The sequence below is a fragment of the Triticum urartu genome, chromosome 5A (assembly GCF_056163025.1).
Source record: "Triticum urartu cultivar PI428250 chromosome 5A, HENAU_Tu73, whole genome shotgun sequence".
Taxonomy (NCBI): Eukaryota; Viridiplantae; Streptophyta; class Magnoliopsida; order Poales; family Poaceae; genus Triticum; species Triticum urartu.
Genome location: NC_141877.1, coordinates 509,686,587 through 509,702,454, shown reverse-complemented (window position 1 = coordinate 509,702,454; position 15,868 = coordinate 509,686,587). Strand labels below are relative to the sequence as shown.

The 15,868-nt window shown below is 47.0% G+C and overlaps 1 protein-coding gene and 1 long non-coding RNA gene across 2 annotated transcripts; both read left to right on the top strand.

Moving 5' to 3' along the window:
• Positions 1 to 2,034: 2,034 nt before the first annotated feature.
• Positions 2,035 to 3,733, top strand: LOC147972344 (uncharacterized). The gene is made up of 2 exons (XR_015602494.1): positions 2,035 to 2,456; positions 3,356 to 3,733. It is a non-coding gene; the product is annotated as an uncharacterized LOC147972344 (long non-coding RNA).
• A 9,165-nt stretch (positions 3,734 to 12,898) lies between these two features.
• LOC125530407 (NC domain-containing protein-like protein) lies at positions 12,899 to 15,576 on the top strand. Its single transcript, XM_048694809.2, has 2 exons — positions 12,899 to 13,270; positions 14,628 to 15,576. The coding sequence occupies exons 1-2, from the start codon at positions 13,177 to 13,179 to the stop codon at positions 15,338 to 15,340; spliced, it is 807 nt and encodes a 268-aa protein (XP_048550766.1). The 5' UTR covers positions 12,899 to 13,176; the 3' UTR covers positions 15,341 to 15,576.
• Positions 15,577 to 15,868: the final 292 nt, after the last annotated feature.

The window sequence follows — 15,868 nt, the reverse complement described above, 5'->3', positions numbered from 1 at the left end:
AAGCCGGAGCCTGCTCTTGCCGAGGAGGCCGGCGAAGAAGAGACCGCATTGAAGTGGGCGCGCGAGGACTACGCGCGCATGGAGCTGGACCGCCAGCACCGCGCCCTGGAGATCACCGAACGCCGCCGCCGTGAAGCAGCGCGCCGGGGCGAGGGGTCGAGCAGCGGCGCCGGCTGTGTCAAGGAGGAGAAGAAGGAGGACGACGCCGGCGACGACTACGCCCTCCTCAGCGCCTACTTCGGCCCGTAGTTTAGGGTTTTTTTCCGTCCATTTTATTCGTGTAAAAACGTCTAAATTTCGCCGAAATATGCCGTGTTTGTTGAAATTTGGCCGTGTTTGCTGAAATTTGGCCGAACTGTGGGGACGTCTGGGGCCCGACCTGGGGGCGACGGCTGGGGACGTGCTCGCCCCCATGCCGGAAAAAACGCCGGTTCATAAGTCCTAGGACTTTTTCTAGTCCCAACTAAAAAGTCTCTAGTCCCTGAAAAGTCCCTCCCTGTTTGTTTTCAGAGACTAAAAAGTCCCTAGTCCCTTCCTAGAGGTTATTAAATGACCATGTTGCCCCTAGTATATAGAAAAATAACAATCAAACAACACCATGGGGTGGCGAGCCATTGAATGCATGGAGGGGCATTGTTGGAAAAGTCCCAAAAAATCCCCAAAAAGACTCTCCTTGAGAGTCTTCTTCATTTAGTCCAAATGCCTAGTTTAGTCCCTAAAAAGTCCCTCCCGTTTGGTAAAAAAAGTCTCTAAAAGGGACTTTTTCTAGTCCCTACACAAAAAAGTCCCTGGAAACAAACACCCGCTTAGTCTCAAATGCCTAGTTTAGTACCTAAAAAGTCCCTCCCGTTTGATAAAAAAGTCTCTAAGAGGGACTTTTTCTAGTCCCTACACAAAAAATTCTCTGGAAACAAACAACCCCTAAGGCCTCCTTTGGTTTAGAGGAATTTCATAGAAATTTTAGGCCTCCTTTGGTTCATAGGATTGAAAAATCATAGGAATAGAAAAGTCATAGGAAATAAGATGACATGCATCTCAAATCCTATGCATAGGAATAGAAAAGGAGATGCCCTTTGATTCACATCATAGGATTTTTTCCATTGAGTCTAGACTAATGTTTATTTTCCTATGAAATGTGGAGGATAGGAAGAATTCCTCCATAAGAATAGGATTTCATTCCTACAAACCAAAGAGCTCTGGAGGAATTTTTCCTATAAAAATCCTATCCTATGAAAATCCTACAAAATTCCTCCAAACCAAAGGAGGCCTTAGAGGGTAGGATTTTTATAGAATTTTTTTCTTTAGAGCCCTTTGGTTCATAGGAATAGATTCCTATTCCTACATAGGATTGGTTCCTATCCTTCACATTTCATAGGAAAATAAAAATGAGCCTAGACTCAATGGAAAAATTCTTTTGATGTCAACCAAATGACATCTCTATTCCTACTCATAGGATTTGAAATACATGCCATCTCATTTCCTACAAAATTCCTATTCCTATGATAATCCTATCCTATGAACCAAAAGTGGCCTAAGCTCGCAGGAAATCCTGGTCTCTGGTGCATCGAGGGTTGTTTTTACGGTCGTGGCCCCGAGAGTGGATGGCTGGAATCCTGGAAGGCGTGCCTGTGTGTTGTGGGTCCTTAACATTAAGTCGGTTTCCTCGCACGACCACCTTCACCCCAGTTCACCCATCCAAGCCCCAGGTCTCTCTCCTCTCACGAATCAACATGTGGTTGAGTTGGTTAGATGGACAGTGGTATCCCTAACCCATCAGGGTTCAAATCCTGGTGCTCGCATTATTCCTGGATTTATTTCAGGATTTCCGGCGATACGCTTTCAGTGGGAGGAGACGTTCCCGTCGACGACGAGGCGCCTATGGTGACTTCGTAAATCTAAGATGATATGCCGGCTCGGTTTCTCGGAGGTGCTCATAGGGGTAGGATGTGCGTGTGTGCGTTCATAAGGATGAGTGTATGCGCGTGTATATGAGCGCTTGTGTCTGTATTGATGCTAAAAAAAAAAGGTCTCTCTCCTCTCTCTCTTTCGAATTTTCTCTCCGTCTTTCTAGGCAACCGACTGTCGGCGGCCTCCCTCGGATCGCAGCGTTGCCCCGCTATTCTGTTCCCAAGCCATGCCTCTGCCCGCTGCCGCCCCCATCCAGCTCAGGGAGCAACCCTGACGTTCTCCCTATCTCCTTGCCCCCAGATCTGGACAGCGCCTCCAGTTCTTTCACAGATTTGGAGGGGAATATGAGTCAAGGGGCAGGATCGGAGAAAGGCCAAAGAGAGGTTCAGGTCGGCTCTAGGGCGGAAGCTTCGACGGTTGAAGGCCGGGTTGGGTGTTGGGGTATTCCCTCTATCTGTCTCGCTGATGTTGTGATGGCGGCGCAAGTCTGGTCATTGGGGAGGAGAGGTGAGGACGTCACAGATGGATGGAAGCGGCAACAGAAGCAGGTGCTCTGTTTTTTCTCTCTTTTCTTTACCTATGCAGCTATGGGTTCTTCCGTATGAATACACAAAGATACCTTATTTTGTGCTATTTAGTTAAGTGGGGTTTCCGTATGATTTATGGTGAGTTTTAGATTGAGGCCATTTCAGCTGGCCACTCCCTAGCCCCTAGGATTTTTTGGAGTTCCAAAGATATGTTTATTCTTGGACAATAATTTACATACAGATTGATCTCCCCAATTACAGTGTTTTGGTCATATTTACTACAGTCGCCATGCTCATGTTACTTTTTCTGCAATTTCATTACATAGCAGTCCAGATCAGAACAAATAGAAGACATTATAGTTGTACTATTGTAGTCAGATTCATGGTCCTGTAAATGTTTTTAATCATATGCTCTTATAGCAGCGGTATTGTGGGGCACATAAACCATTGAAATATAATTCAATCAGATTTTATTTTGTTTCATGTTCAAAAAAACATTAGGGACTATGTCAATGTCTTATAATCTCTTTGATGATTTTTTGTTTGTTTTGAGAATCAACAACCAACAAATCCAAGCCCCCGGCGAGCATTCCTTTTTTGATTTCTTTGGCCCTTTTTGTAGGTAATTTTCTGCGAAGTTGAACATTATTTGGGACCCTTAGTGATTTCCTGATGAAATGCAAAACTGCACTAAATCCCTTCAATTTTAGGCTTTAACAAGATTTAGGATACACACTTGATTTTAGGCTTTAATAAGATATAGGATCATACCACGAAGTAAGTTCAATCATTTTCCTTTTACTTGTTCACTCCTTTGCATTGTGTATATGTATGGATCTGTGGGTGTGGGCTTAATCAATTCTCTTCCATATACTGTTTTGTCATCCTAAAATAGTTTCTTGCTGACTGGAATTTGATAGATTAATTTTTCAATCATTTCTGGATCGTCAAACTTGCACAAGTACAACAAGCGATTCAAAGAAAGAATGATACACGGGCTAACTTATGTGAACGAGAAGCTTGATTGATTGGGGCATCAGGGCTTGGTATTTCTTCCTGCAGGTTTTGTGAACTCCGTTGTGACTTGCAAGACATCACCCCCAAGCATATATTAGTTTTGACTTGCAAGCATGTATGTAAGGGTCTTCTTTCTGGTTCAGTTTTTTTATTCGGTCTGTAAGGATTCCATTTGGTTCCTTGATCCCTTCTTGCAGGTTTTGTGAACTCCGTCTGAAGAGGGAGTTCGAGTACAATTTCAATTCAGGCATAGCCGATACAAATTTCTTGTTTCTCCGGTACTTTATCACTGTTAGCCGAATTCAGAACCCCATAGCATGACAAATTACATGATATTTTTGATAATTTTTTCCCAATACAACTATAAGGAAAAATACACCAAAATACGTCCAAGTAATCTTGTTTGACAATAGTAGAGTTATGCAGATTTGTTGCGATACGATACATATGATTGAGTATAGATCTGCTCATCAATATTTTGGACCAAGTATAGTGTATTTTGGCTCTTTTTTTTATCATTCACGCATGATAGATACTAAGTTTTGCATCACCTAAGTTTAGTACAGACTCAGGTTAAGGTTCTTCCCAAGTCAATAATTTGTTGATAGAAAGAACAGTAATGCGACGATCAATGAATTTTCTAGACATCTGCAGTTCTTTCTTAGGGGATCTCTCCCGAAGTTTTATTTCCACATTACATATATAATGTTGAACATCATATAGGCAGTTTGATGGTGTGGTACTAAGTCTACGAACTTGGTGAGCTCAGATGTACATCACTCTGAGCTCAAGAGAATGATGGATGATTACGGTGATTTTATTCAGGCTCACTCTCCATTGTGGCGATTGGACTACAAAGTACAAGCACTTGGTAAAAAGGTTTACCTTGAACATCCCTTACTTTAGTGGTAATCGTGCAATGTAGTAGTGTCTCCATTGGATAATTATGTCATCGTAATATCCATCTGGTAAGGTAATTATCCAGCAAGGCAGGATGAGTCCATTGGATATGGTGTGCAATGTAGTAGTGTCTCCATTGGATAATTTTTTAATCATAAAACTTATAACTACACCCTGTCTATTTTGTTTGAAGGCATATGGTGTGCAATTACCTTACCAGATTGAGTCTTAGCCTCAGGATTTCATAACAAGTTGTGGCTTTATGTTATTATGTAGCAGCCATCCATTACAGGTTTTAGGATAAGCTGTTTTCTGTGTACATATAGGTGAAATTGAGCAATTCTACATGGTTGTTCATTTCCCTTTTTTTCTACCACAACCAGGTGGCCTATCTTGTTTCTTCAGTGCCTCTTCGATAGTGCCCCTTCACCTTGGTCGTTCCTGCTTCTTTCTGGAACCTATGATGGAGGGGGTCATGGTAAAAGTTCCACCATTCATATTTGTTCTAGCTCAACTTGGTGTTGTTCTTGTTGGTGGTAGCTGTTGATTTTGCCAGCCTATGATAGGAAAATAACATTGCTTCTGTTATATCTCCAGTTTATTTAGTGCCATCTTACATACCAGAATTAAATATTGAGGCTTCACATCATTCGTGGATTAGCCTAATGATTTCAGAACTTGAAACCATTCGTAGATTGAGGCTGCACATACAAACCTGAAAGTATTGCTAGAATGAATGAACTGCTAGCATCCAGTGCATGAGAATCAGAGATTTATTTTGGTGCTGGTAGGAGCTAGGGCTCTACCGGGTCTAGGCCGGAGGTTGTAGGGGAAGGAGGGAGCTGGACGTGGACGAACACGCGGCTGCCGGCGGCTGGGCGCCGTCGTGCGCGAGGGAGGAGGCGGCGGCGTTGGCAAGAGGCGGCTAGGGTTAGGTCTCCCGGCTCCCTAAGGAAGCCTGCTTCTTGCTTAATTCCAAAACGGGTCCTTACACGAGTTTATATAATCCTCCTAATAAGATAATTGGGCTAAGCCCCTAATAACGATAAGATAAACTTGGGCCACAACTAACTGGGCTAACCCCCTAATATGCCCGTCATAACATTTCTCCCTGTCTGCACAAACAGCTCGTCCTCGAGCTGGAAGGTGGGGAAGCGCATGCGGAACTGGAAGGCGGGGAAGCGCATGCGGAACTCCTCGAGGTGATCAACCAGCGTCAAACACCTCCGCGTAAGCTGGGGCGGGCAGGTCGCCAAGCCCGCCGGCGGCCGCGTCCTCCTCAATGTAGTCAGCGGCCTCCAGGTAGAAGAATCGCGGGCAGACGTGGCCGGGCACATAGGGCTCGTCGCAGTTGAAGCACAACCCTTGGCGGCGACGCTCGAGTAGCTCGGCCGAGGTGAGCCGGCGGAACGGGCGCGCCGCCGTCGCGGCGAGGGGTGCCGCGGAAGCCTGAGCAGGCCGACCTTGCGCGGGAACGTCCGGCCAGGGTGGCGGCCCAGCGGCCCGGGACGGTGATGCCTACTGGATCGCCACCGCACGGCGCTCGAACGCACGGGTGTAGTACATGGCCGTCTGGAGGTCCTGGGGTCCCCGCAGCTCCACGTCCACGCGGATATGATCCGGCAGACCGCTGACAAAGAGCTCGGCCCGTTGGCGAGCCGTCACGCTGGGCGCGTGGCACGCCAGGGCCTGAAAGCGATCGGCGAAGTCCTGCACCGTAGAGGTGAAGGGAAGGCGGCCCAACTCCGCCAGCCGGCTCCCGCGTATCGGCGGCCCGAAGCGAAGAAGGCATAGCTCATGAAAGAGCTCCCATGGGGCATGCCACCCTCGTCCTGCTCGAGGGCGTAATACCACGTCTATGCGGCGCCTCGGAGGTGATAGGAGCCGAGCCAGGTGCGGTCTGACGCGAGCATGCGTTGCCTCTGGAAGAACTGCTCACACTGATTAAGCTAATTGAGGGGGTCCTCGGTGCCGTCGTAGGTGGCGAAGTCGACCTTGGTGAAGCGCGGTGGTGTCTGAGTATGACCGTCGTGGCCGTAAGGCTCGGCGGTGCAGAGCAGCGAGGGGGACGGCGCCTGGTCGGTGGACACAGGGGATCCTCCATGGAACGGCGGCCCGTCGAGGCCAGCGTAGGGGCTCACGGAGCCGGAGGGCCCGCCGTACTGCAGGGTGGGCGCCGGCTGTTCCAAGGCCATCGTGTAGACCGGCTGCGGCAACGACCCGGTCAACCAGGCCGGAAGCGGTGACGGCGAGGGTGGGAACTGGACCTGGTGGATCAGGACTCCCGCCGGCGCGGTCGGAGCCGGGCCGGAGCTGACCGGAGGTGGAGACGGCAGCTGTAGCGGGGCGACGGGCAGCTGCAGCGGCTGCTGCAACAGGGTGACGGTCCTGGCGGCCTCCGCCGCCAGGGGCGGCGGCTGCCAGGACGATGGCGGCGGCAACTGCAGCGGCCCGGCGAGCGCGGCGGAGGCCACCGGGTGCGGCAGCTGCCAAGGGAGCAGCATCGGCCCGGTGGCGATGGTTGGTGGCGCGGCCGGTGGTGGCACGTAGCTTGCTTGATTAGATTGATACATCTCCTCCCCTTATATAGAGAGGTTTACTTGACTCCTAAGCAAGCGACCCTTATCTTTAATTAACCCTAAGACTAACGGGCTATACCGCCAGCCCAGGCCCATTAGGCCCATTACGTACTCTAACAGGTGGCATGACGCTTTTAGAGCGCAGTTGTCATTAACTTTGATTGTACACCCCTTCTGGTTTCCCCCTCTTGAATTCCCATTTGGATACTTTCTTATGACGAAAGAGGTTTTATCTGGTACTAAAGATCTTATTTTTGTTTTGAGTGATTTCAACTTTCATTATAGACCGTGATCAGAATTGTCTTCAGGAAGGTTTGATTGGAGTTTCTCTTGATTGGATGATCTCAAGTCGCCTGTTTTATAAATGATTCGAATATGTCTCAGAAGTCTGGTTAGGAGTTGGGACTAAGCAATGCATGGAAACTGAGTGGTTCATGGGAAACTACTTTTGTAGATATTAAACTCCATCACACATGGAAGAGCGGGTAGCTCTGAAACTGACCATGTTTCCTTTTCCTTGCATTACTTTCTTTATAGGTCTCATAAATGGAGAGAAAGGTTTTATCCAGTTTTATGAAGTCTTTTTTGTTATGCCTGAGTGTTTAATACTCCCTCCGTCCGAAAATACTTGTCATCAAAATGGACAAAAAAAGATGTATATAGAACTAAAATACATCTAGATACATCTCCTTTTATCCATTTTGATGACAAGTATTTTGGGACGGAGGGAGGGAGTATAATTGATGTTTTGATGTTTCCTGTTTCTCTTTATGTCTTGATGCAAAGAAGCAGGGTCAGTTTCAGAGCTACCCGCTCTCCCACACACACATGGGCCAAGAGAAATGCAGTTATGGAGGATAATTGTAGAAACTAAATATATTTATTTTAGCAGTATTCATATACTAGCGTTGTGGTTATGTTTAAAGCTTCAGACTCTGATTTTGAGCATCCGGGAAATTGTCTTGACTCATTCTTATTACAAAAACAAGCGATATGTTCAGGAAACATTTTACTTTGATGTTATCCTCTCATATGAAAATCCTTTTGATGTTAATTGTGCCAACAAGCGCCATGTGTCATTTTTAGTAAACAGTTTTATCCAAATTCCGAACTGAACATGTTCATACACGTAACTACAGCTCTTCTCCAATATGCTAACGTTGTGTTCTCATTTATCATGCTAAATATACGTAGCTATGAAAGGCATTAACTTCTAATCCTATAGTTTCCAAATATCATCTAGCTTCTGCTTAGGCAATCCCTACACCTACAAAGGAGATGTGACTCTCCTTTGTTGTGGTGGGTGTTCATGCGCTCTGGTGGGTGATAACCCCTTACCGTAACAACCTACTGAACTGGCAACTACCGGAAGTCAAAATGCAACACGGTACATGGAGGAAGAGCCCACCATCAAAGGTAGAAAAGAGGCTGGTAAAAAAACGGTGCAGCAAAGAGCGCGTCCCCTTCTAGTATATGTCTATTTCAAGGAGAGCAATCTACCATTGAGATCAGGATCAAATCGACGTATAAATTTAGTACCTCCCTCCTTCCCTTGTGTATGTTTGTGCCAAATCATTTAAGCTGGGCGAAAAAAAAATCAAGAGAAAAAAATGCTAGTACTTCACAAAGTAGAAAGAACCTATGGTTACTTCTAACCAGGGGACCTTAATTCCTAATATACACTTAATATAAAAGCAAGAATCAATAGTGAAAGGACCATAAATTTGAGGTAGTATAAACTGAATGCAATGACCCTCAGTTTTACAAATACAGCGAACCTTGAGCATTGTACCGAAGAACCTTGACGCCGCTGAACACACAAACTCATTCTCCCCAAAGCTCGTTATCTTGGCACAACAAAACCCAAGGTATCTCGTTGCCGCGGCAGCATCTGCACAAAGAACGGACAAGCACCAGATCACCTTGTTGATTACTGCACCAAAATACGCGGTAGATAGAAAAAATCCTGAAGAAACGAGAGGGGGGGAGGGGGGAGACCGTGACGGAGGACAGAAGCATAGGTGTGTTTGGTAGCATGTATGGACCTAGCCTAGCTATTCTCCTTTCATACATGCTGAGTGTAGACATGCTGAGTCTATACATTTGTTGTTATTTGGCAGTGGTGTATGCGCGGAGACATGCTGAGCTGAGAAGCCTGCATGTGTTTTAGACATGCTAAACAATTTCAAATTCTGAATAATTATTTTAAATGATGAAAAAAATTGGAAAAACATGAAAAAATTAAACATATTTTGAAATTTTAAACTTTTATTGAGAATATAAACAAAATTTGAAATTCTTAACATTTTTTGAAAATTTTAAACAAAATTTAAAATTCTGATCGAAAATATAAACATATTTTCAAAGTCTGAACTTTTTTGATTTTTTAAATGAATTTTCATTTTTTAGAAAAAACAAATTTGAAATTCTGAACATTTTTTAAAATTTAAAAAAATTTGAAATTATAAATATTTTTGAAAATCTAAATAAATTTTGAAATTCTGGATTTGAAAATTTAAACAATTTTGAAATTCTGAACACTTCCAAAATTTAAACAAATTTTGAAATTCTGAACTTTTTTGAAAATTTTAAAAATATACTGAATTCTGAATATTTTTGGAAAACTTAAACAAAATTTGAAATTATAAATAATTTTTAAAAATCTAAACATATCTGGACGTGGTCTGATGGGTGGGGACGAGGGTTGGTGCCAGCATGGCTGCCTCCATGCACCCTCTCTGGGGTGCATGAGATGGGCATAGCTGAGGGCCTTTTTTGCATCGGTTGAGCATAGCTCATGTGAGCCCATGACCCTACCAAACAAGCAAAAGTGGGTTGGATTGGGAACTTTGACCCTCATGCACTCTTCATCCACTCTACCAAACACACCCTTGGTGCAGGAGGACGGACAACGACAATGCTCCAACTGGGTGGGTCTAGGCGACGGTGGAGAGATGGGTTCCTCGGGATGAATGCTTGGTTCACGGGATGAATCATGCTTTTCAGTAACGTATCCGTCGGAGCGAATCACGTTGGGCGGCCGGTATCGACATCAGATGGCGGCCGGGACGGCGGAACCTAGCGTTCGCCGCTCATCATGGCTCTCGAGGGGAAACAGAGTAGTTTGGGCCTTTGGGGAGGGAATCGGATCCTGTAACATAGAGAAGGAAAGTCACTATGCTACAATGCTAGCCTAGTATAAAATGAAAAAAGGAAGTTAGAACTGTTAGTAGGTAGTTAGTTGGTTGTTTACTATTGGTATTTACTGTAGATATAAATAACTTAAAATTAATTTTATTTAACCATCAATGTGTTTGTATCTAATTACTATAGATGTACACAGTAGATCATCAATTTACGAATTAATTTAAGTCATTTTAGTCTTAATCATATGAAGAGAGAAGGGAAGTTAGGATAATATAGCTTCTCTAACTTTCCTTCTCAATGTTAGAGGATCCATTTCCTTCGAGGAGAAACGCTTCGTGGTGGGCTTTCTTTACATTGAAATTAAAACAAATCAGTGGGGTTTGATTCGATCGATGAAGACAAACGAAAGAAACGACTACGAACATACCACAAACTTCCGCAGACTACTTCTTTAGAAGCAGAGATTATATTAAAAAAAAAGTATATGCACACTAGCCCCGAGAGGACACCATCTGAACCCATGAGCATATGCACCCACTTTTTGTAAAATGCATTTTAAGCATGTTTTAAAATGTCAAAAAAAATCAAAAGAAAATGGCACGTATACATGTTCGCAAATGTGTGTACGCGGCACAAAGTTTTATGAAAAATGTCTGTTTGTTTTACCTCCGCAAAAAAGACAAAATTTCAGTGCTTCTAAATAGTATTTCACGACATAATTTTTTTATCTTTTTTACACATACCAAAAAAAAGTTATTTTTCTATAAAACTTTATGCACGCGCATAGAACATGAAGACGTAGCCGTGCAATTATTTTTTCAGATTTTTTAAAATTTAAAAATATGTTTTCAAAATAGGTTCATATGTATCCGGATTTATCCATTCACTTCTCCACCAGCCCCCTCACATAAAAAAGAGAGGTAAAAGCACGGCAGGCCCAGGAACTTGTCACGCCCGTGATGTTTTGGCCCACAAACTTGCAAATCCTCACTCCGGCACCCAAAAACTTGCAGCCGATGTGCAAAAAAGCCCATAGCCAATCCCACTGCGACAGCTGGCGCCACGCTGGCAGAGGCAGTCGTCGCGTGACTTTGCAGAAACCCCCCTAGACTTTACCAGTAATGAACCCGCACTCCACATCTCTCCCTCTCGTTCCCCATTGCAGCCCCAGCCAAATCCCTAGTTTCTCTCCCTCTCGTTCCCCACTGTATCGCCCGACGCAAGAAGCATGAGAGCTAGGTCAACGACGGTGGCGAGCCTGGGCTGCGGAGCTAGCGGTAGCAGGACAAGCATCGCTCGTCTTCAAGGACACGCAGCTCCTCGTCGGCCATGCGAAGCTACTCGAGCCGCTCCACCGCGAACTCTGATATCGAGCCAACTACTGCGGAGCTCGCTGCTGTCCGTCGGGAGCACGAGCTGGAAGATGCATGGGAGGAGGCGGGGTTCAAGGAGGTGTAGGAGAGACGGTGCGCCCAACGGAGGGAGGCTGGAGGCGACGAATACCTACCGCCTGACGAAGTTGTCTTCGAGCTACCAACTCCGCTGTATGAGGCATCATTGCTCACCACGCATGCCGATGAGGCTCTGCGCGCAGCCAAGCAGCAGCTCGACGACGCCATCATAGTTGCGTCCTGGTCCACAGCGCAGGCAAACGTCGTCCTCCGTCGGGCTGCCGAAGCAGAGTGCGCAGCCAGAGAGCGAGCAAGGGCAGCGACTGCCGCTGCGTCTTCCTCGACGTCAACTCAACAAGGCAACAACAAGAACCCAATTGTACTCTCATCTGACAACGACGAGTATAAGAAGCACCCGCATTTCGCTCTTATCACCCCATGCGTTCTATTTTCAGTTTAGCTTGTTCACTACTCCCTCCGTCTCAAAATTCATGTCTTAGATTTATCTAGATACGGATGTATCTAACACTAAAATGTGAAATAGATACATCCATTTGTAAACAAATCTAAGACAAGAATTTTGGGACGGAGGGAGTATTATTCTGTCAGGTTCCAGTACGTGTACTCCGTCAGTGCAAACACGAAGAACAGGGGCAATCAAGCATGGCTCCATTGATTCCAATGGCGCAACCCTTCCTTGCCGCTCGCTCCATAGCCCAGACTCGCCGCCGCCGTCGACCTAGCTCTCATGCTTCTTGCATCGGGCGATACAGTGAGGAACAAGAGGGAGAGAAACTAGGGATTTGGCTGGAGCTGCAATGGGGAACGAGAGGGAGAGATGTGGAGTGCGGGTTCATTACCGGTAAAGGCCAGGGGGTTTCTGCAAAGTCATGCAACGACCGCCTCTGCCAGCGTGGCGCCAGATATCGCAGCGGGATTGGCTGTGGGCCTTTTTGCACATCGGCTGCAAGTAGTTTTTGGGTGGCGGAGTAAGGATTTGCAAGTTTGTGGGTCAAAACATCACAGGCGCGACAAGTTCCTGGGCCTGCCGTGCTTTTACCTTAAAAAAGAAGAAGATCCGACCGAGGGACCTGCCACGGCGTGGGCTCGTCTCTCACCGCGGCACCTGGCACGGGGTTAGGTAGGTGCGCAGCCGGAGTTGGTGTGTGGGTTGGCACCCCTAGTTGGTGCCCGATGCCCTACGACCCGTCCCGACGGCCCCGCCACATTCGTTGCAACTTTCATTTCAGGACCGCGAGCCATGCAGAGCAACGTGCCGACCCACCTCGCCACGTGACGCCGGCGGCATGCGACGCGAGCGCGACCGGCGTGATTATTCTTCGCCTTCGGTCTCCACCATTTGTGGTTTCCCCGAGCCGGGAAACGGAAGCCCGCCCAGCCAGCCAGCGACCGAGCGAGGCTCCACCCACGACTCGCTCGAGCGCAACGCAACGGGCGGACCAACCGAACCGGTGGTGGGTGACGCGACGCCGTGTGACAGCGACATTCTTTACCTCGCCCCTCCCCCCGGCCTCGCCGCCGCGAATATACCTCGCCTCCGCCCTCCCCCGCATTATTACCTCGCCTCGGCCTCCGCCCCCTCCACCTCCCCTTTTATATAGACTGGCTGGAGCTCACTCCATTCGCACGGACGCGAGGGCAAGCCACGGCGCCGCACCGACCGCGCGGAGGAGAGCGTTGGGGAGGATGGGGCTGCTGTCGAACCGGGTGGAGCGGTCGGAGGTCAGGCCCGGCGACCACATCTACACCTGGAGGGCCGTCTACGCCTACTCCCACCACGGTACGCTGCAGCGGCCCCCCTTCCCCTCCCCTCTCCGCGGTTTCCGCCGCTCCTCGGGGTCTCAGCCCCTGAATTCTCGCTACCCGATTGCTCCGCCGGCCGGCGGCGCTGTGAATTGTGCCTGAATGCGGGGGCATTTTCGCCGCGGGGTTTCAGTCACGCTAGTGTTTTCATGTCCTTTGTTCGCAATTAGCGTGCGCCTGCATGTTTCATCTCGCAACTGCGGCACTGGCAGCCTGGGGTTTATCTGTACTCTGTAGAGCCAAGTCCCCTGCTTGAAGCAACGATCGCTTGATTGGTAGGAGAGATGCGCGTCAACCATCAAGTCTCCCTTCCCCGGTTGTCTAGTTTGCAATGCCAAGCTACCTGATGAGAAATTGACAACTTGTCAGCTGTACCACATCCCCCAATTATTGTACGATCTCTACTCTCTTTCATCCGGAGTTCAGTATTATACCATGTAAAAGTTGCGACAGCATTAATTTTGGTGTTAAAACCATTGTGACCGCAAAAGCAAAACAAAAACTCCTTCCAGATGGTTAGGCTCCAATTGAGGGGTTTCAAGCTCAACTGAAGCTCCCCAAGTCCATCCCCAAATCCTTCCAGATGGCTGGGATGCCACATGCCATGTTCCTTGCTTTACATGTAGAACAAATGGCACTTGTTGCTGCTCACCTACTGCTGACCTACTTGTCTGTCCGTATCTGCTCTTTGCTGTCTTCGTGGAGTAGCCTTCTTATTATTAATTCCAGATTGCTCTCACTCTAAGAGATAACCACTTCAAGCCTTCTTATTATTAATTCGTTTGGAGTAACTGTAGACTAGAATCATCAAAGTACCATCAAATTTTAATTTGTTTTATTATTCCAACTTTATCGGAGTTACCCCTTTTATCTTTGATCCATATTAATTGTCTGCAAAAAAACTGCTCCCTCGGATCCATATTAGTTGTTGCTGATTTGGTGAGGCTACATCCAAGGGAGCCAAAATGATCAGTGCTTTTTATTCGCCCATGCAGTGTTCTATCTATTGAGGTGCTCCTTTTTGTGCATTCAGTGAGGGCCATAGCCCATATGCAGGGAGGACATGCTGTATGTTTTGCGCATGATGCCATGGGTACATGCACGGAAAAGCTGCATTATTTGTCAAAACTGTAGAATCTTGATGCTTTAATAAAGTGCCCGTTGTCAGTTTTTTCTGGACAAACTGTCTTATCCCCTGCCCCACACTCACCCGCTCACACACCAACCTGTCTATTTTCCCTGCATCTGTTTCTATTTTATTGGATATTGCTTATGGAGAAATTGTTCTAGTGTTAGCCACTTTCTTATCCAGTTGCTACTGATTCCGTGTTCAGGTATTTATGTTGGAGGAAGCAAAGTGGTCCATTTTACACGAAAGAAGGAAGTTGAATCTTCGGATTCATCCAACTCCATCTCTGGCCTGATCTCACAGGCTTCATCAGAGTGCCCAACATTCCCAGACTGTGGTTTTCAGCTGGCCGATAGTGGGGTCGTACTCACCTGCTTGGATTGCTTTCTTGGCAATGGCTCCCTCTACTGCTTCGAGTACGGAGTGCCACCTGCAATTTTCCTTGCAAAATTTCGTGGGGGAACCTGCACCATTGCCCAATCAGACCCATCGGAGGTTGTGGTCCGGAGAGCTATGCACTTGCTTCAGAATGGGTTTGGCAACTACGACATGTTCGAGAAGAATTGCGAGGACTTTGCACTCTACTGCAAGACTGGACTTGTACCCGTGGATGAACCTGGCATCGGGGTGAGCGGGCAAGCATCCTCCGCCATTGGCGTGCCTCTGGCAGCTCTTCTGTCCACTCCGTTCAAGATTTTTGCTGCCGGTCCGCTTGGAATGGCCACTGTCACAGCCGGGATGTACTGTGCCGGTAGATACATCACCGACATAGGAGTGAGAAAGGATGTCGCCAAAGTCGAAGTGGAGAACTTGTCGTCGCACCTTGGCTTCCGCCGCGTAGAAGACGCAGAATCGGTGAACAGAAGCTCAGACAAGGTGAAGAAGCTGCTCCCGTTGAAGAGAAAGCGCGAGAGGTGAGCTCGGCGATGCAATTTGTGGGAGTATAAGCTTCGCTGCGCTTCGTCGTGGGTTGGTGGTGTGGAACTGTGGATAATATCGAATCTATGCTTCAGTATATTATTAAGGTCGATATATATAGATAATAATGTAACTATGGAACATGCTCTCGTTTGGTTGAGTGCGCACTTCACATGATGAACTGAACAACTATCCAATCTGGTTCTGTGAATGAAATTCAACAGTTTGTTCAGTAAGCTTAGCTACTTTTTTTTGCTGTCCAGTCTATTCAAGGTGTTTAGCTCTTTGTTCTTTCCCTTCTGCTGGAAATTTACAGCATAAGCTTTTCCTCATGTCTACCCCCTCCGTCCCAGCTTATAAAATCGTCTTATATTACGGGACGGAAGGAGTATGATGGACTGGAATTGCTTCATTTGGCCATTCTGTCCTGAGTCACCCAAGATTCCAAACTGTCGGCAGGGCGTGTTTACACTTTTCACCGGGCAGGACTATTGAGCGTAATTTATCCCTGGATCGGCACATCTTTCG